Genomic DNA, 22,661 nt, shown 5'->3' with positions numbered 1-22,661 from the left:
GTTATTAATATTAGTTAGTTTTTACCTTAGTTAGTCTTTAGTTAGTAACCTAACTAACTTATTAATTGACTAACTAACTTTCGAACTAACCAACTAACTTTTAATTGCATGGAAATATTACAACTAGAGCTATTTAAAACTACATTGTTATTTTTGTTCACATCCTCAATTGAGCAAGCTCTCAACATTAATACTCATAAGACCACCTATGGGTGCAAAGTTACTAATGGAAATCCTGAAAGTATCCCGACTCTTAAACAAGGTGACTAACAAGAATATGGCCTTCAATCACTGAATCGCAAAAGATAATCTTCTGATATGTTAGTTGGCTCATGCTAAACTCATTTATGTGATTAGACATCGAAGCCCCCTTCTCCATGTGGAGATTGATGACTCTTTCTAGCTAATAAACCTACAAGGCTACACTTCCTTTTTCATACAAGTCACCAAGCTTTTTCTATAAAGTAAATACACATTCTATGTCCTTCACATTAAAATACACAAACTTTGAGAGTGTCAACATAATAGTGGAGCATACCAACTCATCTAGTTCCTCCAATATATTTGCATCCATATCCTCAAGCTTAATCCCACTATATCTAATCGACTTCACCTACTTTTTTTTTACCAATACATTGTATATTTGCTCTTTCCAATATGAAAATTTTATACCATCAAGGCCTTCAATATTTTTTTAAAAAATAAATTGGATGAAGAAGCCATAATAACAAAGTATGCCTACATACCAAAAACAATAAGATATATCTAGCTACAAGCTCAAAACAGACCATCAAATTGCAAATAAAGTACCCCACAGAGCAAGTAATGGCTATCCAAATATCAAACCAACATAAAGCTAACACAAATACGATATTTCAATGCTTCCCAAGGCACATGAATTTTTTTGTAAGCTTTCCCAAGTATTCTCTTACTATCTTCTAAGCATAAAACAACCTATCTATGCAAAATGAGCATAAATCGACATGGTAAATTGATTTCAATATTGAACTAGATAAAGAAGTCATAATGAAAAAATTATGTCTACAAACCAAAAACAACAAGATATATCCAACTACAAACCCAAAAGCACTTGTTTTTGGAGAGCAATACGTATACTCATAGAAAACAACCTATTGTAATAGGAGAAAATCTATATTTTGATGACTCTACTTGAGATTTAGGACTAATGATAGTAGAAGATTGCTTGGCTGCTAAGGATTTGCAAGAAATAAGAATGAAAATGATGTAATAAAGGGTTCTCCAATTCTTAGTTGATAATCCATGTGTGAGAGTGCACAATAGAAGAGGAACAAGAAGAGAGGAGAAAGAACAAAGTTAAAAGAACAAAAGGAACATTGATCTAAAAACATGTATTACAAGTCTACACATAATTAGCTCCTACATGCTATGAAGTTGCATCAATGATGGTGTTAGACTCATGGTAATAGATCCAATTGAGGATAATGAGAGACAATGAAAATGGTTGGAGTATGTTAGATGTGATGGGAGGGTAAAGGCGAATGGATAGTTGGGTGGACACCCCTTGTGTATATATAGACTATATAGTCATATATAAGTGAAGATAACAAAGAATAAGGATACCATTCATTTTGTACCCACACACACAACTCTCTCTCTCTCTCTCTCTCTCTCTCTCTCTCTCTCTCTCTCTCTCTCTCTCTCTCTCTCTCTCTCTCTCTCTCTCTCTCTCTCTCTCTCTCTCTCTCTCTCTCCACATAGCTTTTACCACACATTCCATCATTTCTTCCAAGTGGTATCATAATGGCATTCAATGCTCATGGGAGCTCATACTTAGAGCAATGAGCATGAGGAATGAAGCTTTATCATGTGAAGATCGATGATTTGAGCTTGTTCTTCAATATTGGTGCTTGTTGTCTACATCATGATAAAGGTACTACTCTCATCACCAAACTTTACATCTAAGATAAACAAGTGCTTCGACTTAATGAGCCATCGAGGCTCAATTCAAGGGGCTTCTATAGTCTGATGTGGTTACATCTAGCTAGTCACCAGTAGTTGCTAGAATTGCTGCAAAACAACTCTGCTTTTTTGGATGCTTGAATATGCTTAAAGAGATTGAGCAACATTTAAGCTTTCCAAAAGAAGAAGAATCAACACTCTCTTCTTCTTTTTTTCTTTGCAAATACATGTCTAACAGAGAACAAAGTGAGAATACTCTCAAGCATTCACTTTGGGAGTCATTCTATCCATTTTGAGTGGATATAGAGCATGCTATAGAAGTCATGGATAGTTACGATAGCTTGGTATCACTTTAATATTTTACCCATCAAATTGAGTTGTTCTATATCTCAAAACAAAGAGCGCAATGAGATGATAGATTTAGGGTAGTCATAGAATTGATTCTATGTTGTTTTCAATTCTTTCTTTTACCTCTAGCATTTACTATGTTGATTTATGCTCTTTTTGTAGAGATTATGTGGGCTGAAATTGATTTGTGAAGATAGCTTCCATGTATTGTCTCCAATGGCTATTTTATGCTTAAAAGATAGTTAGAATACTTAGGAAAAGCTTGCAAAAAACTCATATGGCTTGGGAAGTGCTAAAATATCATTTTTGTGTCAATTTTACATTGATTTGATATTTGGATAGCTGTTATTTGGCTTTGTGGGATGCTTTGTTTATAGTTGATATATATTATTGTTTTTCATATGTAGATATACTTTTTCCATTATGGCTTCTTCATCTAGTTCAATATTGAAATTAATTTACCATGTTAGTTTATGTTCATTTTGTAAGGATGGGCTATTTTATGCTTAGAAGACAATCAGAGTACTTGGAAAGCTTGCAAAAAAATTCACATGCCTTGGAGAGTGCTAAAATATCACTTTTGCATCAGTTTTATGTTGGTTTGATATTAGGATAGCCATTATTTGGCTTTGTGGGTACTCTCTTTGCAGTTCAGTATAGTTAGCCTCATAATGGTTGGGATTTATATTATTAGTAGTTTTGAATTACCATCCGTTCAAAAAATACTTTAAATTTTCTACTTTAGTGGCTCAAAATGGTTGGTATTTATATTATTTTAAAGTAAAAATGCATTTTTGAATGGTAATTTGTATGAGGAAGTAATGGTTTTGTTCAAAAATGGCAAAAAAAACAAGGATTTCATATTGAATAAGCATTTTATGGGCTAAAGCAAGCACCTCAAACTTAGTATGAGAACATAAATGCATCCTTAATTGCACATGGTTTTCAAAGTAGTCCAACATTGAGAACACCTTGTATGCATGATGTGCCTCTAATCGTCATGTTTTATGTTGATTACATACTACTTATGGGTCTGGAAAACATATAAAGTGTTGATTTTAAGGCTGATTTAAAGTTGAACTTTTCACATGTGAGATTCGGGCCTATTGCATATTATTTAGACATTCACTTTAGGTAGCGTGATGATGGAGGCATTGCTTATGTGAAACAAAGTCTATTATTGATTATCCTAAAGATTTGTTCTTCAAGACTACAAGCCTATTGCTAATCCTATGAAGACAAGTTTGAATTTCATCCTTCACAATGCCATAGATTGTTATTGTGATCTCTCAAGCTTCTTCTTCTCCAAGCTATGTTTGTACACCCTTACAAGCCTAAATCCTATAGCCCGAATGATCACAATTAACAATGCTTTGAACTACTAATTTGCTTTTTCTATGAGAGATGGTAAGAATGTCGAAGTATAAAGCACTAGATCCTACATTCTCACGCATAGTCACATCAAGAGCAAAGATTATGAAAGAATATACAAAGGAACTACTTGTCTTTCTAGAGACACAAGCCACCCTAGATTGTCTAGTACATTGGAATCTATGACTGATTTCAAAGGTAAGGAAAACAAAGAGTAACTCCAAGCAACTAAGGGAAGGCCCTAATAGGACTAGGTTTAGTTACTACCACATTGAACAGGTGGTATACAACTCCTTTTCACTCTTGCCTTCTCTATGCAAGAGTAGGGGTGGGCCCTTAGGTAGATCTAGAAAGTTATTTAAGTCATATAAGAAGAACTAGCCTAGAATTGTGCACCTTTCATAGAAAATATTAGATGGGTTATTTTTCTTCCCAACTATTTTGGGCACACAAGGCTAAATGATCTACAAGGAAAGAGATTTTGTATTAAATCAGTCTTGGGGCTTATTGTACAACTTATCATGCATAAGCTCAAGTTATATAGGCTAACATGAACCCTTCACTACAATGTTAAACTTTTGAAGTATCCAAGCACTCACACTTCTATTTCTATAAAAATTGTACTCACACCATATAATCTTGGATGAATGTGACATCATTAAATCCACACTTTTCTTACATGATGAATTGTGATCTCTAAATGTGATATAAGACTTGTTATATACCATTGGATTTGTGGTCTTCATACGTTTTATATGATGATCTTATACTTACATTCTTCCATACAATGCGGCTACAATCAAGAATTTTATGTGTTTTGGGGTCTAGATTGAGCATGCCAATGAAATTAATCCTTCTAGTCCATAGAGATTATTTATTTGCATTTCCCTAATTTTTCCACTACAAAAGAAGAGCCACAATCTCACTTTTATATATTCCATGCTATATTTTTAGCTATTTCTCATGGCATAATTAATCCACATGTGCACAATGAACTTATCACCTTCAATCTTGGTCTCCAACCAACTATAATGTGTTTGTAAATGCACATGAATACTTCAACTTGCCAAACCTAAAAATGATAGATAGCATTTGAGGCCAATTTCATGAAGCATTTGCTTTGACAATTTTTTGCATAGTCCCCATGTAATCCCACATTATTTGTCTCAAAAACATAAGGATTCCTCATAATGGAACTATGAGAGAATTACTTCATTTGTGACAAAGTCATCAAGAAAGTGCATAAGACTCAAGATCTAGAAGGAGAAGAGAGAATCTCACCCTATAGCAATGTAATGACATTTTTGTAATGAAACTTAGGCAAAATTACAACCATACCTTGTCATAAATGGAGTTATGGAGCTACCTAATGGATTCTCCAAGTTGAGAGGAGAAGATTGACTAGTTTACTCATTCCATACATGTTATTTGCTCATGGTCCATATCGAAAATCAAAAATTTATGCAAAAACTAAGACAAAAATAACTATCTCTAAACTTGAACTACTCAAATCAAAGAGAAACAGGCCTCAAATATCCCAATCAACTTCTAAATGAGTCATTGATTGCTTCATAATAAAAATTTATTTTTGGTCAAGACTATTTAATCAATGGTTGATTGATCTTAAGTAAGCTACTCAATTGGATGAAACTTAAGCATTGAGCCTACTTTACAACTAAAGTGAGATGCTTGTTGTGTAAAACTTCCAAATAATCAGTAATTCCAAGGTGCAAACTTTCAATTTAATGAAAGTTTCACATTGCTCATTGTTCCTTTTTCGCTATCCTTGTACCACATAGTTATCTATACCACAATGTATTGAAAGTTTTACATTGCATGTTGTTCCCTTTGCCCTATCCTTGTACAAGCTATGTATAATACACATGTCCACTACATGTTCCAATGTCAAATCTTTCACTATCGATGCAATGGTCACCCATTACACCCTACTTGCAAATAGTTAAGTTTCAACATGGCATACAAAATGATGAATGCATGTTTTTCAATAATCAAGTATACTGTTATTATTATATGTATTCTCAATGTACAATTGTTCACACATTCCAATTATTTATATGTGTTTCAAAATAACCAATCAGATTATAGTTACTCCATGTATTGCCAATGTATTGTTATGCATACATGTTTCCAAGTAACCAATCACATTGTTATTACTCTAAGTGTTGGCAAAGTCAATTTATCCAAGATGGTAGTCACTAGTCTAATAGGTAGACAAGCAATCACAATTGTAAAAATCCATTGCTATCAAAGTGCTACTCACTAGAGAACCAAGCATAACTATAGAAACACGTATCCTTGATATTGATCACATACGTCTCAATGCTCATTTTCTACAAATGGCAAAAGGGCGTGACAAACCTAATGCCTTAATTTAGGAAATGTCAATTCCTTATAAAAGAATCCATCTATTGTCTCAAAGTTGGCCATATAAATTTGTCACTACTTTCTCAATAGCATCAATGCCTCAAGGCCCTACAATTGTAGAACACTTCTTTTAATACCAAACATGACCCTGAATTTTCAAGAATTCACCCATTTAATTGACAAACTCAACATAGTAGATATTGTACCTAGTAGAGATCCAAACATACTAAGCTTCCACAATGAAAGATTCACTCACTCCCATATGATGTATGTGATCATCCTCAAAACTCACTACTATAATAGTTGAACAAGTGGACCAAAACAATCTACAACAACATATGTCAAGTCCCTCAACACAAGTCCATAATTAAAGGCTACAAGATCATGAACATAAAGGCCTTGGCAAGCTGTAACTAATTGTTGTTCCAATACATAATACCTTCGTTTCATTTGGTGGTTGTCTAAAAGCCATATTCTACACAAACATGCATATGCCAACAACAAAAATGAAATCAATATCCTATGTGTACTCCCCAAAAAGCCTAGTAATGGTCCATGAGCTAAAATACCTATATGACAAAAGTGTCACATCATAATGACTCGCATATCTTGCTTGTTCTTCAAGAACCAAACAGAATACCATGCATGATCCATGTAACACACTATACCCTTTCATAAATTCTATGCCTCACTAGATGCCTCAAGCATCCATAATGGCTACTTCACAAGATACCCATAGCCATGGTTGATCCACATGCCACACAATAATGCTTCATAAAATAATGCTTCACTAGATGCCTCAATCCCTCATAATGGCTACTTCACAAGCCTTAATGCCTATAGCCATGGTTGATCCACGTGCCACACTATAATTCTTTATAAATTCTATGCTTCAATCAACCATAATGTTTACTTCACAACACAACCATGGTTGCTTTACAATACTTATACCCATATCCATTCATAGGGATCTACTCATGTATGTCATTTACAGTCATCTCCAAGCTATGAGCCTCAATTTGAGTTAACATTATGATTGTGTCATTTTATTTTCTTTAGATACTTCAAGTGAAGATGGTGCTAGTGCATCCACACTTGGTATATTAACCATTTTGGTTAGTTGGGTGAGTTGACGTGGACATCCACATTTTGGGCTTGGCCAATTTGTAGGATAGTTGTGACCTCAATTTTCCTATTTATAGGCAGCCTTTTCCCCCCTCACTCATTCATCCATCAAATTAGCTAGCCCTCCTCATTCTTTTCTCATCCCCCTACTTCCATCTGGTACCCATAGTGACACTCAGTGCTACATGTTGGTTTTGACAATTGCAACCGTGTATATCCTTCTTCATCTTATGTTTTAATTAGTCTTCTCTATTTTCTCTATGTTTTCTTTCCTTTCAACTATGTGCTCTCATATGGTATCATTTGCCTTAGTAGGAGACACAGTCAACTCTAAAGAGGAGCATCTATCTACATATCAGCTAGCTTGCCTCATCATCAAGTGGTATGATCTATGTTTTGTTTGTCTATTTGTGTAGGAAAGTGCATTTTCAACTAGACATGCCTCCTACTACTATGTTTTCTATTTTAAAACATCCCTGTTGAGTGATATTATTATTGGTTAATTCAATTGTGCCAAGAGGGTCTCCTGTGTTAGCACTTCCTACTAGGATAACCTTCTATGGTTATGATTACATTTTCTCCCCAATTGCTTTTGATTGGATAGCCCTCTCAAAGTGCTATGGGCAATCCTCTCAAAGTGTTGGGCAGCCATCCTACACTACTGGCAATGTAAAATTGAGTCGGTTTTCATACTATAAAAGGTATTCTCCCTCTTGCATGATTTGAACCAACCCATAGGCAACAATCTCAATATTGAGCCCCTCTCCTATTTGCATTTTGTAGCCAAGTGTCTCAACATAATAGTGTTTTGAATCTTTATAACTCATTTACTCCACCAATTTTCTAAACATTAGCTTATTGGCGTAGAACATCTAGGCAAACCCCAAATAGATTGGCATTATCATCCTATAGGTCATCTTCATAATAGTAGCAAGTCATGTATCTTGTTTTTTTCCACGTTTCTTCAGGGTACATATAGAAACTAATAGGATTGGGGTGATTGTGTGGATCAAGGCTTAGGGGACTATCGAAGTGATGATCAAGACTGAGAAGACCGGTGTTCACAAAGCCATGACAATGAGGATCATTGTTCAAACCATCGAAATCAACACAATGTTTGTGACATGGATCAACAAACAGTGGACCATGACCAAGTTCCTTTCTACCTTATTCCATCTTTCATAGCCACAAGTCTACAATTGGCTAGATGGGATGAACTACCCTCATTTTCCTCCTCAAAAAAGCTAGATGGGATGAACTACCCTCATTAGTCATGCAAACTTGAGTGCATCCTTGATACCTTTGACCTATGGGATTTCATGATATTCCCTATTCCCCTACCTACCATGGAGCCCCATGTTGGAGCAACTACAAACTTCAAAGCCTTATTGGATTGTTTGAACACCAAATCTCACTCTTTTCTCTTCTTGCACTATATAAATTATATTCTCATGCATGTAAGACATACCCACACCACAACAAAAGCCTAGACCAAATTGGCATCCCTTTACTAGGTACAAACATTTGGGCATTGCATGACCCTCAAGTTGAATCTTTGATTATTATATGTCCCCTACAATGAAGTACCACATCACCAAGATGGAGGAGATTTAGGATAGGCTTACATCCCGTTGTAATATTGTGTCTTTGGAGGACCTCGATGTGATACTTCTCTCATGTCTCCCATCACCAAAGTATAATGCGTTATTCACCAATCTTTTGACCTCTTGTACACAATATACTATCATTTGGGAGAAGCTAATCCTGATGATGTTTGAGCAAAATGCGCATCACTGGGAGATAGATTCTAGTGAGACAAGTGCACAAAGTTGTGCCTTTGCAGCATCATCTTCAAGTAAAGAATAAGCCAAGAAAAAGAAAGGGAAGAAGAAATCATCCAAGAAAAAGAAAGGGAAGAATAAATCATCCAAGAACTGGATGTTATCTTTAGACTTTGATGTGTTTCAAAGAGGAAGTGCAAAAGATATCCTAAGTGCCCTCACTATGGGAACTCATTACACCTCGAAGTACTAAAAGAAATATGCTCACCTTTGTCTAGCAACAAATGATGGAGCTACATCAATGAAGCCTCTCTACCTCTACTTCTCTGTCTCTACACCTACTATTACTCACGAATTAGTGTTCCCTCACATCCATCAAATGAAAGAGCCTTCTCCAGCTATCTCATCTTCTAATAAGCCTTAGCTCATCACTAGTGATGCATCAAGTCATATGACTCCTAAAGGAGATTGGCTTCAAGATCTCTATTCATTCAAGGGTAAATTCACTATTAGGTAACATTGTAAGGGTCCCTATTTGTGGAGCTATTTATGGTATTTCCATCTTGTCTCTATTGTCACACTATTCATCACATGAGGGGAGATTTGGATCCGCTTATGGGCCTTGTAAGAACTACCATGTCATCATCATATTTAAAAAAGGGGACCCACAGATAATTATATCATTGTACCTCAAAATTGTATTATGTCATCATCGTTTTTAAAAATGGGACCCATAGATATAATTATAGCAACAAATAACTATATCCTCTATACCTCAAAATTGTATTATGTAACATTTCATTATAAAGGTCTTGATGAGAGGATTCTAATGGAACAACCTCTGAAAAATTTGCAAATGAGTTGATATGTTCAAGTTATGGTCTCATGACCAAAAAGTAACCTTGAAACTTCTGTAACAATAGCCTAACCCTCATTTATCCTTAGTACTTGGGTTGTCTTCAAGTACTTTTTGTTGAGGATTCTCCTTCAAGAGCCATTCTTGCAACAAGTTGAGAAGAGAGGGAGTTATACAAGCTCCATTTCCCTTCCATTGTGAGGGGACTTACGAGGTAGATTAACACCCATTCCCCATTGTGCACCACATATCCCACAAGTTCTCTCTCAAACCCAAGCATCTCCTATGGTCGATCCCTCATACCCTTCATCCCATTCAAAGGGGGATGATCTTGCTAATCTGATTGTGGATTCCTTGGCCCTTTGTATTTCATATGGGGATCTATTGTTAAGTGTTAAGGCCAACATTTTGGTTTCATTATCCATTTTGGTTCTCATACTCTTACCCTGTGGCGGAATAGAAGGGTTGGGGGATGATCTTGCTAATTTGATTGTGGATTCCTTGGCCCTTTGTATTTCATATGGGGATCTATTGTTAAGTGTTGAGGCCAACATTTTGGTTTCATTAACCATTTTGGTTCTCATACTCTTAGCCTGTGGCGGAATAGAAGGATTGTCTACTTGAGAGCAAGGTAAAGCAGTAAGGAGGTGATTTGCCATGCTCACAACTTGCTTACTTTGAAACACATGTAGCTAGTTTAGAAAGACTGGATCAATGAGAAATTAGTTCCTCGATTGAAATTGAGAATAATTGAATAGGTTAGGTTAAGATCAAGGACAAGACAGCATAGAACACAAAACTCAAAAACACAAGGAAACCAAAAAAAAAAACAAAAAAACTCAAAAATGCAAAAATGTAAAACTCAAACTTGTCTTGCCCGGACCATTGTTCACATCATTGTACTTAGAAGATTCATAGTTGGTTGTTGCAAATCATCTATCCCAATGTTGTGCAAACATTGAAAAAAAGAGGGTGTGCAAAACTTTGAAAATTCAAAAAAATGCAAAACTCAAAATTCAAAATCTTTTGGTTGTTAATTCAAGCGGCATTATCCCTTACTCATTTCCATCATCCATCCCCATCAAATCAACTAATAATCCTCATTATTCTCTCATTCCCTGCTTTTGTCTAGTACCCACACCTATACTTTGTGCTACATGTTGGGGTTGACCATTGCAACCCTGTATCTTTTAGTCTTCTTGTCAATTTGATCCTTCTCCCTCTTTTGTTTTGTTCAATCTCTTTCTTCTCTATTTGTTCCATGTTCGTTTTCATTTCCATTGCGCAATCTCACAAAATCCATGTTTCTTCACAAGACTCACACTAGGGGCCATTCTAAGAGATCCACATTGGTGACACATCTTGAGCATAAAAGGATTTTATCCATTAGACTATGATGATTCAAAGGACCAAAGAAAGAAGTGTCATGAGTGTGACATGATAGGGCATATCCGAAAGAGATGTCTAAATCATCGATGCTTCATTCGCAATGAGCTAGGACACATCTAAGCTAATCGCCCTGAATTGGAGGAACCAGCACCAAGAGAAGCTACACAAATTCAGCAATTGGTTTCCCTTGATAATTAGATTAAGATGAAGATCTCAAGCCCACTAAAATCTTTGAGGATGATTTTCATGACCACGCAGGCATGGGTGTAATATATGCAAATCTCAATTCTAAAATAACTAGATCTAATTTACTCAATCTCAACCATATTCGTGCATCCCTTTGCACACCTAATTTACTATCAAACTGTTTAAATTCAAACATGCACTTCAGATATGCTCTACTGCCACAATAAACTAGCATTCAATTCTTATCAAAAACAAAGGGCAATTGCTCTAAACCCTGATATCTACATTCTACTAGGCATTAACCTACATTTTCCTTATTTTCCCATGCATTTTATACAAAGCTACAATCTCACTTTTATATTCTCAAAACTATATTTTCAATTATTTTTAATTGATGGTCCACAAGTGCACATTAATCTTGTTACCTTCAACATTGGTCTCCAACAAACTTTGAAGTGTTTATAAATGCATATAAATGCTTCACTCTACCAAACCCTAAAAATAGTGTTGAGCATTTGAGCCCAATTTCAAGGAGCATTTGCTTTGACAACACTTGTACATAGTATCCATGCGATTGCCCACACTATCTCTTACAAAGGGATAGCTCTTGTAATGAAACTATGAAAATTTTACTTTCTTGGTGATAAAGATATCCAAGAAGTGCACAAGACCCGAGATCGAGAGAATAGAGAATCTCAATCTTTAGTAATGCAAGTCCTTTTTTATGAGAATTAGATCAAAAGTAGCAACATATCTTGCTATAATTAGAGTTATAGAGCTACCCAATGGCTTCTTCATGCCAAGAGAAGACATTGGCTACTACCCTCACTCCATACATACTATCAACTTATATTCTGATGAAACTTGCAATTTCTTGTAGAAAAGAAGAGAGGAATAGTTATCTCCAAGCTTAGGGTACTCAAATGAGAGAGATAAAGACCCAAAATAGCCAAATGAACTTTCTAAATGAGTCACCAATAACTAGTCCTTATTAAAAGTTAAATTTGATTAAGGATTAAGTAATCAATGGCTAATTTATCAAAAATGAGTTATTGACACCAAGCAAACTTAAGGACCAATCCTACCCTACAACTTAAGCAAGTTATTTGTTGGGTGAAACTTTCAAACAACCATTAATTCTAAAGTACAATTTATCATTTAATGGAAGTTAAACATTGCACCTTATTCCTTTTGCCTTGTCTTAATACCACAACATGTCTTAATGTCAGGCCCTTGACTGTCGATGTAATGGTCACCATATCAAGAGCTAAGAGTATTACAGTTAATTCATTTTAACACCAATCATTAAGTCCATTACTCATTCTAGTGACAATTGCACATTTGTCTCATATGGATTTGTTAAAACTTACAAGGTGAATTGCATAATCAAACACTGCAATAAACATAACTATGAATAATTTAATGTCCCCAACTCTATCATTCCAAGTGTACTATACTTTAGCATTTGTGATTGAATGGAGGATAGTGATCAAAACTCTATGTTTCTTATCTTCACCTATGATATTTCTATAACATTTTCTCCTTAGGTATATAATCAAGAACATCTAAATTTAATAAATCTTTCTTCTCAAGCTCCTCAATAACCAACTAGCAAGATAAAAATTATCCTTCCAAGCAAGTAAATCATCTTCCTTCTCTTTCAATATAAAGAACAACTTTCTACACCAACGTGATTTCATCTTTCAATATCTTAATATCAAATGCTTATAGAGATTTATGTTGCCCTATAAGCACAATCCAAGTAGCCAACTAGTAAGATAACAATCATCCTTCCAAGAAAGTAAATTAACTTCCTTTTCTTTCGATATAAAGAACAACTTTCAACACCAATGTCATTTGATTTTTCAATATCTTCATTAAGACCAAAATATTTCAAAAACGGCACTTGCAAGAAATGATTAAGTTGCTAATTAGCTGAGGTTCTAGAATAATGAACCCTCTAAATTTGGCCATTCAGATGTGATTAATGAGAGAATATATTATTCATTTAAGAGATTAGCTATTAAATGCCTAAGGACATCAACTCATGTCAAGGATCACTTTTCAACTACTATTCTTTCTTTTTGAATGGTTAAATATTGGACTATCATATTTTCCCACCAAAATCACATTTGTTTTGTGCCTACTGTCATGTGAATCATCGTTCTCTCCTCTTCTCTTTGTTCCTTAGTTCTCATAGAAGATTATACTTTATCATAAATTTTCTCTCCAAAAAATCACATATGATTCTTAGTACCAATTTGCTTTGGTCTCCCTTCATCTCCTTTCACAAACCCTTGAGAAGGTGATCAACAATCAAATGAGTCTCTACCCAAAGGACTAGTGCCACTTACTTGACAACTTAGCTATAGAGATATGGGCCCTCATGGACCTAAAATGAGATAAGATCGTAAGTTTTTGATAGATTCGAGTGGGTCGGGACATCCAAGCCATATATTTACCTTATTCCCCAAGTCATCCGTTCGGTAAGATTTTATTTCAACCAAATGCAAGCTTTTTCTTCCATCTCTTCAATTGATTCATAAGAAATTTGTTAAAAGAGACTCATGGTGTTGTCACAAACTAGTAGGGATAGATATACTAAGGATGAACCTCAAGCTAAAAGTGAAAAGATTCACCTTGATCTTATCACTTAAAAATAGAATATCTTCATTATATGGCAAGCACTAATGGATAAGACACAGGTAACATGTTATGATTAGAAGAAAGGAAGTACTTTGATTTCTGGGAGACAAAAACATTGATTCAAAAAATCTTGCTACTATTAATAAGCCTCCTCCTTTTTTTAATGTTTATTGTTCAGGTTTTAGTCTATTAAAATATAAAAAAGATTAACCTAGCAAAACATAAAAATATTAGTGACATTGTGCCAGGTTTTAGTCTATTAAAATATAAAAAAGATTAACCTAGCAAAACATAAAAATATTAGTGACATTGTGCATCATATTCACTTCAAGACAACTAAGAGAATCTCATGTGTGCAGGATGCTATGAAGATATAAAGGATACAACATTTTACTTGATATTAGCTCTTGGGAGTTATTTTCTCATCATACCCTCAACTCAACTATCAAATTTCAATATCCTCAATTGTGATTCTTATTAGCACTATCAACTTTCAATATGTTAATGGTGGCTTGATGTCATGGGGGATGATGATGTCTATGTTATCCTATCCTTAGCACTCTCTTAAGATATCTCCCCTTTATATGTAGGAAGAAATAGAAAGGACTTGACTCTATTTCTTTCTCTCAAAACTCTGATTGTAATGCAAACTGATTTTAGGATTGAAAGCATCACTACACTATTGATGCCTTATACTTGTATATATTTATTTAAATATAATATATCTCACATTCCACAAAACATTATCCATCAAAATAATCCTTGTGATTATATATCTCCTTTACTCTATAACATTCACGATCTTATTTATTTTTTAAAAATTGTATTGTAAGATGTTATACAAAGTTAACTACATGAAATGACATGAACTTTTGGCAAGTTAATGGAGTTAGATAAATAAATCATTCATAGTCCTATATACAATAATATAAACTTTTGATAAAGCAATGGAGTTGAATAAATAAGTTATTAGTAATCAAATTCTTACAATAAACATATGATAATAGCTATAATTATTCAACATATTTTCAATCTTTTTCTATTGTTGATAGTCTCTCTTAAATAAAAATAATTTAGTGAGCTGATAGAATAATTAGCAAAGAAATTGTAAAAATATATATTATCCAAAAAATATGTAACTATTCAATACCTCTCATATATTTTTTAAGCTCTTAAAGAAGACAATGATATAGTAAAGATATACTAATGTAATATCTCTTCAAAAATATAGTCCCTTTTGGATCCAAATTATGTAATGATAGATAGAAAAAATAGCAAAGGACTAGCCAAAAATTTTCCAAGCCTTACTATTCTTAAGATAATGCAAACTATCTATAATAATCTTTCCATTAAGTGATACTTAAAACTAGCTAAAAATCTTCGTATTAAGCTATATTAATTAAGAGTATCTAAAAAAACCATGAAGAATAAGAAATGTTTGATACTATATGATAAGGGGGGTTATTGGATGCCGCCAATCTCCTAATCACATTGTATCTTGCAAATCTTATTTTTTTTCAAGTCTTCTTCAACTATATCTAAGTTGTTTGATTTTTTTAGGATTTTTCAGTTTTAGGGTAATGGTCACTAATGGATTCAACTATGTGATAATGCTATGATTTTATTTTTAATGATATCTTATACTTGTCAAAAATAAATAAAATCCATAAATATCTTGTGCTTTGAAAATTTTTTACTTTTTTAAAAAAAATTGAAGCTTGTTTGTTATTTAAAAAATATTTTAAAGTTAAAAATAAGCCTAAAAAATGAGAAAAAATCACCATAAATGGAACTTGCAAGATACGCCCAATTAGCAGGGGGTTGGTAATGTACCAACCCCCCTAATCACATCGTATCTTGTAAGTTGCATCACCAACCCCCCTAATCATGCGGTATCTTGCAATTTCCATTTATGGTGATTTTTTCTCATTTTTCAAGCTTATTTTTAGTCTTAAAATATTTTTAAATAGCACCAAAAATAGAACTTCTATGATACAATGTGATTAGGGGAGGTTGGTAATGCACTAACCCCCCCTATTCGCATTGTATTATACAAGTTCCATTTTTGTGATTTTTTTCTCATTTTTAAATCATATTTTTAACTTTAAAATATTTTTAAAATAGCAAATGAGCACAAAAATTTCTTTGAAATTTTTTAAATTTTTCAAAACTTGTGTATTTGTAAAGAAATACATGTAGTTGAAGACAAGTATATATCCCTAGTCATATAAACTTGTTGAAGTTGAGCAAACATTCTTGAGGTACATCCTCTTATTTTGCTTTTTTTCCCTTGTGAAAGCCTTTGTAAGATGATATTATGGTAATCTAATCATTTACAATAAAAGTTTTAGGCTTCCAAGTTTCACCTGTACTTTTGTTATAGACAATACGAGAGTTCATGGAACAAGGATACCTTGTGGATAGTATGGAAAAAGAATAAAAGTGCACATATTGTGTAGAGAAAGAAACTCAAAGATAAAGTCAAGAAAGAAAATTGAGAGAGCTTAAATATACAGTCACCAAAACAAGTCATATAGTCAAATCTCTCGATTTTCAAAAAATCAAGTATTAACTTCCCATCTTTGGCATATCTTTTGATAGCTTTTGGCAATGAATAGGACTATTGGGACTACCAAAACATGTTAGACTTTAGATATTTCAACTTAAAAAGATCTCTCAAATTTCAAAATATCATATCTTTTAGACAACTTTGTCAATGAAAAGAACTATTGGGACTATCAAAACGTGTCAAACTTTAGATATTTTGGATAAAATAGAGGTGAGCACTACTAAATGGACTTTACTATCTACAAAGTAGAGGAGACAACAATACTATATTTTTGTGTATATGGCAAACTCTCTTACTCTTTACTTAATCAAAGGATAAACAAAGAGTCGTTTTTTCATGTTTTTGGTCCTTGTGTCATTATGCTTATAGAGATTTGTGTTGTCACAACACAATCCAAGGCTTCAATTCATGTACCCATGAAACTCAACCCAGACTCAAACCAACCTCAACTATTATCACAATGGCTCAACATCTAGGTGTTTTCATGACCACCACAACAAAAGCTTCAAGGTTAAAAACTCCAACCACAAAAGTACTACCATGGTACAAAATGTAATGCCCCCAAAGAACCAAACAACATTTCCTTGTAAAAGAGTGTGAACCCTCTACCAAAGCTTTGATGCAAGTCAAAGATTACACCTAACTTTCTTCCTATAATTATCTTTTCTAAGATTAGTCATAATAATTGTTTACTAATGATTTACACTTGTATGTAGCAAGTAAGAATACCAGAGAAAAACTATCAACATAACAAAAGATACCAATGCACTAAACCTTGTAAGTTTTATCTCTTCTTCTATCTATCACAAAGACCAAGGACACAAATGCAAGTTATTCACAACTCAACAAGTCTAATTAAGGAAGCTATCTATATATGTTGAAGTAATATGATAGGTAATTAGAAAATTAAGTAAACCTTCTCTCAAACGGGAAGCACAGCGGAAAATCCTCGATGGTATTATGTTTTGGTAACATGGCCTTGATTAGCCAAGGTTTCCCACAAAAAACATTAAACTAAGAACTTTTGAGAAGAGTTTTATCTTTTAATATCAAGCGTTGTCTTAGATCTTGACTTAGTATCACTTAAGGGGACTTGAGTGAGACTTTACCTTAAGATAAGAGGGATTGATGCATCTAGCTCCCTCTCATTTCTTACTCTCCTTGAACCAAGTGCAACATACTCTCTTCACTACTCGGAAGGACCAAGTAGACAATCATCTTTAGTGAAGTTCCCAATAGGAATTAGGATGATTGAAGAGAATGCAACTAGCTTATCTAAAAGAGTTGGACAAACATTGTCAAGTGATAAGCAAACAATTCGATTCAAATATTAAGTTAAAAGACGTGTAGCACTGCAAGCTATAACTGAAGGCTAAAATTTTTCAGCATGAACATTAACACCTCAAACTTACAAGAGAGCTTGTGCTGCTTTTCTGAATCTTGGACCGTTGAAAACAACCAAACCAGAACCATCCCTTTCTTCTTCACAAAGAACTTAGAATCACCACTTACAAAAAACAATTGGGTAGCAATAAATGACAAAATCAAGTAATATTTGCATCTCAAAAGCCAAATACAATACTGTTGTGGTACAGAGTTCAATACAATTAAAGTCTCCAAAATTAATAGAACATTGAAACCACATTAAATTGTTTCGCAGTCTTTGAACCAGCTAAGAGTTCTAAGAGCGACTTAAGCCAAATCACACTATAGAATACTTATAGGCTGATGGGTCTCACTAACTGCACTTGAAAATGGGATCCACCCGAATTGCCACTCCTGTTGGGTGAAAAGGTGAGGATCTCATTGCTGATCTAACACGACAGACGAGTTGAGGTTTCTGCGGTCATTAGTGAGAGGCAGTTTGCAGTTAGTGATTGTAGAAAGCTCTCCAACTTGGAGGGCGCCAGGCATGTTATTCCACAGGGAGGAGCCAATTTCCCAACCACTATTTATGCCACTGCATAATCCTCCCAGGCGCTCTAGATCAAAAGCAACTTCCACTTCCTGCCCAAATAATGCTTCCAAAGACCGGGCATTGTCACAACCCACTTCAGCTTCCTGCTGTGTCCTCCTTTCCACAACTTCATTTGCTTGATCATACAAGTCTGCCACAGGCATTGCATCTGGCCTCTCAAAAGTAAGCAAGGTAAAGAGCTCTTCATCTGTGCAAGGGCCAATCACCTGGTCTTCTGGTTTCCCCCCCATCTGCAATGTCTGATGTTGTTCTGCCTTCACCGTATAATTTACCTCTACCTCTGCTTGTGCACAGCAAGGCACGATTAGAAATCAATGAACCAGAAACAAGTTGCCAGTCGATAAGAAAACTTCATTCAAACAGCACATTGCCTGATTGTGTTGCAACTAAGTCGAAATGTGTGCACATAGTAGGAAGTCCATAAAACTTAATCACCCCGTAAATTAGCAGAAAGATGGTAGCACCTCCATAAAACTTAATCACCCCGTAAAGTAGCAGAAAGATGGTAGCATACCTGCTGGCTCTCGGCTAGGAGGATCTTGATATATGGCAGACAAGCTATCGTCAGTTGTAATTCCAGCCTTGGAATCATCTGTGAAAAGTGAGAGTGAGCGACCACCCAAAAACGAAAGCGGATCGGTGATTACACTCGATATAGATTTCTGCTCATTCCCAGCTACTCTAGGCGAACTGCTGCTGGAGGAGTTGACCAGCAGAAGCTGATCCACTACTTCAGCTGGCACCTGATGTTCAATTTCTTCCAAGCTGGAGCCTTCCTGGAGGAGTGCCTCTAAAAGAAGACTGTTACCTGCATTGCTATAGTTTCTTTTATTGCCACTCTGAATATCACTGCTCGTATAGTTGTTAGTGGAGCCAAGGCTGTCTACCTCGGAGGGGGGGTGGCTGAGCAGAGTGTGGCACGAAACAGCAAACGGGCTGGACAGGCCCGAATTAGGGGTGCCCGTGCTATCTGCAGACTCTGCAACCAATTGGACTGAGGGGAGCTCGACCTTCAAGCCTGAGAACAGGTCATCAGACTTGAAAAGAGGAGGGCAGGAGCTGGTGCTGCTGCTACTGCCACCATTAGTGTTATTGGCAGTGCTGGTGTTGGAGTTATGGAAGGGAGCAGCAGCAAAGCCAAGACTGGAAACCCCTCTCAGGGAGAAGCCAAAGTTGTTCAGATGGCTCAGGTCAGGTGGCTCAGGGTCATAAGCAAATTCTCGAGGGAAGCCCTCCAATGGACCGCTAAGTCTATAGTCATGAAGGCGTCTCGTCTTTACCAGAGGCTGCAGGGTAAAGCTGCTTATGGGGCTTTGCTGGAAAGACGTCGGTGAGGCAACTGTGCTTCCAGTTCCTCCAAAGAAGGTAGAATCTTCTTCTCTTGTACGCTTGAACAGATGAGGAGGGCTCGCAGGCAAGCTGAGAACAGAAGTTGCACTGCCTGCTCCTAAATCCCTCAACTCTGGTAGGGTTCTACCTCCTCTCAAGCTCGAAAGACTGACTTCATTGAAAGGGCCGGAAAATTCAATTCCTCCATTTACCACCTCGGAATCTCCCACCGATGTTAGACTTATGCTCACACCTTCCTCAGCTTGTTCCGTCACATACGGCTGTTGGATATCATTGCGGGAAGTTTGTTTCTCATCAGGCTTGACATCAGGTGGGTACAGCGGCCAGCCAGCCCGCAGATGCCTCTTCATGCGAGTGTTCCAAAAGTTCTTGATCTCATTGTCCGTTCGGCCTGGAAGCTGCAAAACGGAGAAGGGCATATCACAGACAAAGACTGCTTTGCTAAGAGAAGAGGTTTTAGACGAATTCCCAGTACATTCGCCACATTGTGAATTACGACAACATCATGAGCTACTGTGAGGGAGGGACTGCATACCTAGCTCGCTGCGGTTGGGGGCACCCGCCCCCAGTCCCCCAATCGCACCTAGCCAGGTATGAGGTACCTCCCGAGCTGAAGCTCGTGATGTTGGACACTGTAAGGAAAAACAAGGGAAAAGAGCCCCTCTACCCACGCGAGTAAACATCTAGCACTTCTTGTGAAAGATCGCTTTGCTAAAACGATATGAAACAACTTCAACCATGATATGAAACAACTGCAGCCTGCAGCCAGGCAATGGCAGTCAAATTGACTCCCAAGTACTGGGCTAAAAGATCGAATGGATCCCGCTTGTGTGTTTTTCTTACCATGCTCGCAATGCGAGACCATCTGTTGCCTATGGCAGCATGCTGTACAATGATGACTCGCTCCTCTTCGGGGGTGATAGGACCTTTCTTAAGGTTGGGCTTTAGATGGTTGGTCCAACGAAGGCGGCAGCTCTTGCCACAGCGGTGGACACCAGAGTGCTTCTGCACAGAATTCCAGTTTCCTTCCCCATGCTTGCTCACATAGGCTGCCAGCAGAGCATCCTCTGCAGCCGTCCATGGCCCTTTCTTGAGCACAGGTGAGCTCTCCTCCGCCGCCTGCACCTCCTCCGGCTGCTGCTGCTGCCGCTGCTTTGCCTGCTGCTGATGAGGATGAGGATGATAATGATGGCTGCGATGGTGGCTTTGGTGTTGATGATGATGGCGATGATGGAGGGGGTGAGAATGGTGAAGGCCACTGCACTCCATTGCCTGCACAAAACAAGGGTCATAGGTTAAAAGGCTATGGAGATCAAATACTCGTGGACACAAAAAGATGGAACAGATGGAACTTTGTTACAGAAAAAACTGCTCTCTCTCTCTCTCTCTCTCTCTCTCTCTCTCTCTCTCTCTCTCTCTCTCTCTCTCTCTCTCTCTCTCTCTCTCTCTCTCTCTGTGTGTTTGATAATGCCATGGTGACGACGTTACGAAAAAGATTAAGTAGTTCCAAGCTCAAATCTTTCTACTGCCATGATTAGCGCATCAGGTTCAAAAATACTTATCTCCGCCTTTGCAATACGATGATAGCTATAGCGGATATGAGAGAGAGAGGGAGGGAACGAGCGAGAGAGAGAGAGAGTACATGCAACAAAATGAAGCACTCCGGTAATCCATTCTCAGCATACCTGCAGCTACGGCTCCTCCGGCTCTGGCTATGGCGAGGGCCAGTCACAGTATTGATGAATTCCGTCTTTTAATTACTCTCTTCTGCATCTAGCAAGTATCGGCCCTCCTCTCTCTCTCTCTCTCTCTCTCTCTCTCTCTCTCTCTCTCTCTCTCTCTCTCTCTCTCTCCCTGCACGACGCAAGACGAAATGGAAAATCGGCTAACCTTCAATGGAGCTTCAATGGTGACCTTATGAGTTCGTGAGAAGAAGGCACGATTTAGCCGCAATCTCGCGCGAGGCAGGGGGGAAGGCGACAGGGACTCATGATATGCCTGTGCAAGGAGAGAGGGAGGGAGGGAATGGATGAAGACGAAGGAGAAGAAGAAGATCGAACAAAGGAGCAAAGAAAGAACGAGCTTCAATGGCGGCGCGCTTGCTGCTGGTGGTCGGGTTCGCGTGTTTGTTCTGTGAAAGGGAAGGGAAAAAGGGCAGGTAGAGAGAGAAGGAGAAAGAGAGAGGGAGAGGGGGAGAAGGGAGAGAGAAAGAAGTGGAGGCCCGCGCGCATCACCACATCATCATCCGATCCATCATCATCATCATCACCATGCCCATGCGCCCATCCCTTCTTGATCCATACATCATCCATGATGTTCTTCCCATCACCATTCTTGGCAGCGCCCTCTTGTGCAAGGCCTTGATCGCACAACCCTTGCAAACAATCCGCTCGCTCGTGCGCTCAAGCAGCTAGCTTCAGACAAATTCCCAACTATAATTCCCACATTGCGAATTACAACATCATCTTTACTATTAGTTAAGGGGAGGTGAGGGCGGGTGCCACGTAGCAGCCCCCAACCTCCCCACAAAGAAACGCCCTCGTCACGAAAATCACGCCCATAGGCGCGGAGCGGCTAGTTGAGATTATGTGAAGGAGAGATTGCATCTCTACCACGATTCGGTTGGGGGTAGCGGAGTCCCACTCCACAACCCCTACCCCCATCCGCACCTAGCCAGGTATGTGGTGCCTCTTGAGCACAAGCTCGTGACTTTGAACACTATAGGGAACAAAGCCC

At 37.0% G+C, this 22,661-nt stretch overlaps 1 protein-coding gene across 1 annotated transcript; it reads right to left on the bottom strand.

The window, feature by feature from the left end:
• Nucleotides 1-18,140: 18,140 nt before the first annotated feature.
• Nucleotides 18,141-22,105, bottom strand: LOC148019238 (uncharacterized). The gene is made up of 4 exons (XM_087660833.1): nt 21,816-22,105; nt 20,769-21,197; nt 19,090-20,323; nt 18,141-18,855 (listed from the first exon to the last, which is right to left on the bottom strand). Exons 2-4 carry the CDS (start codon nt 21,192-21,194, stop codon nt 18,401-18,403), a joined length of 2,115 nt encoding a protein of 704 aa, XP_087516959.1. The 5' UTR covers nt 21,195-21,197; nt 21,816-22,105; the 3' UTR covers nt 18,141-18,400.
• Between the last annotated feature and the right edge of the window lie 556 nt (nt 22,106-22,661).

This window comes from Lygodium microphyllum, chromosome 20 (genome assembly GCF_053477565.2).
Source record: "Lygodium microphyllum isolate KBCC chromosome 20, Lygodium_microphyllum_v1.1.10, whole genome shotgun sequence".
NCBI classification, from domain to species: domain Eukaryota; kingdom Viridiplantae; phylum Streptophyta; class Polypodiopsida; order Schizaeales; family Lygodiaceae; genus Lygodium; species Lygodium microphyllum.
This window is presented reverse-complemented; position numbering and strand designations above follow the sequence as displayed.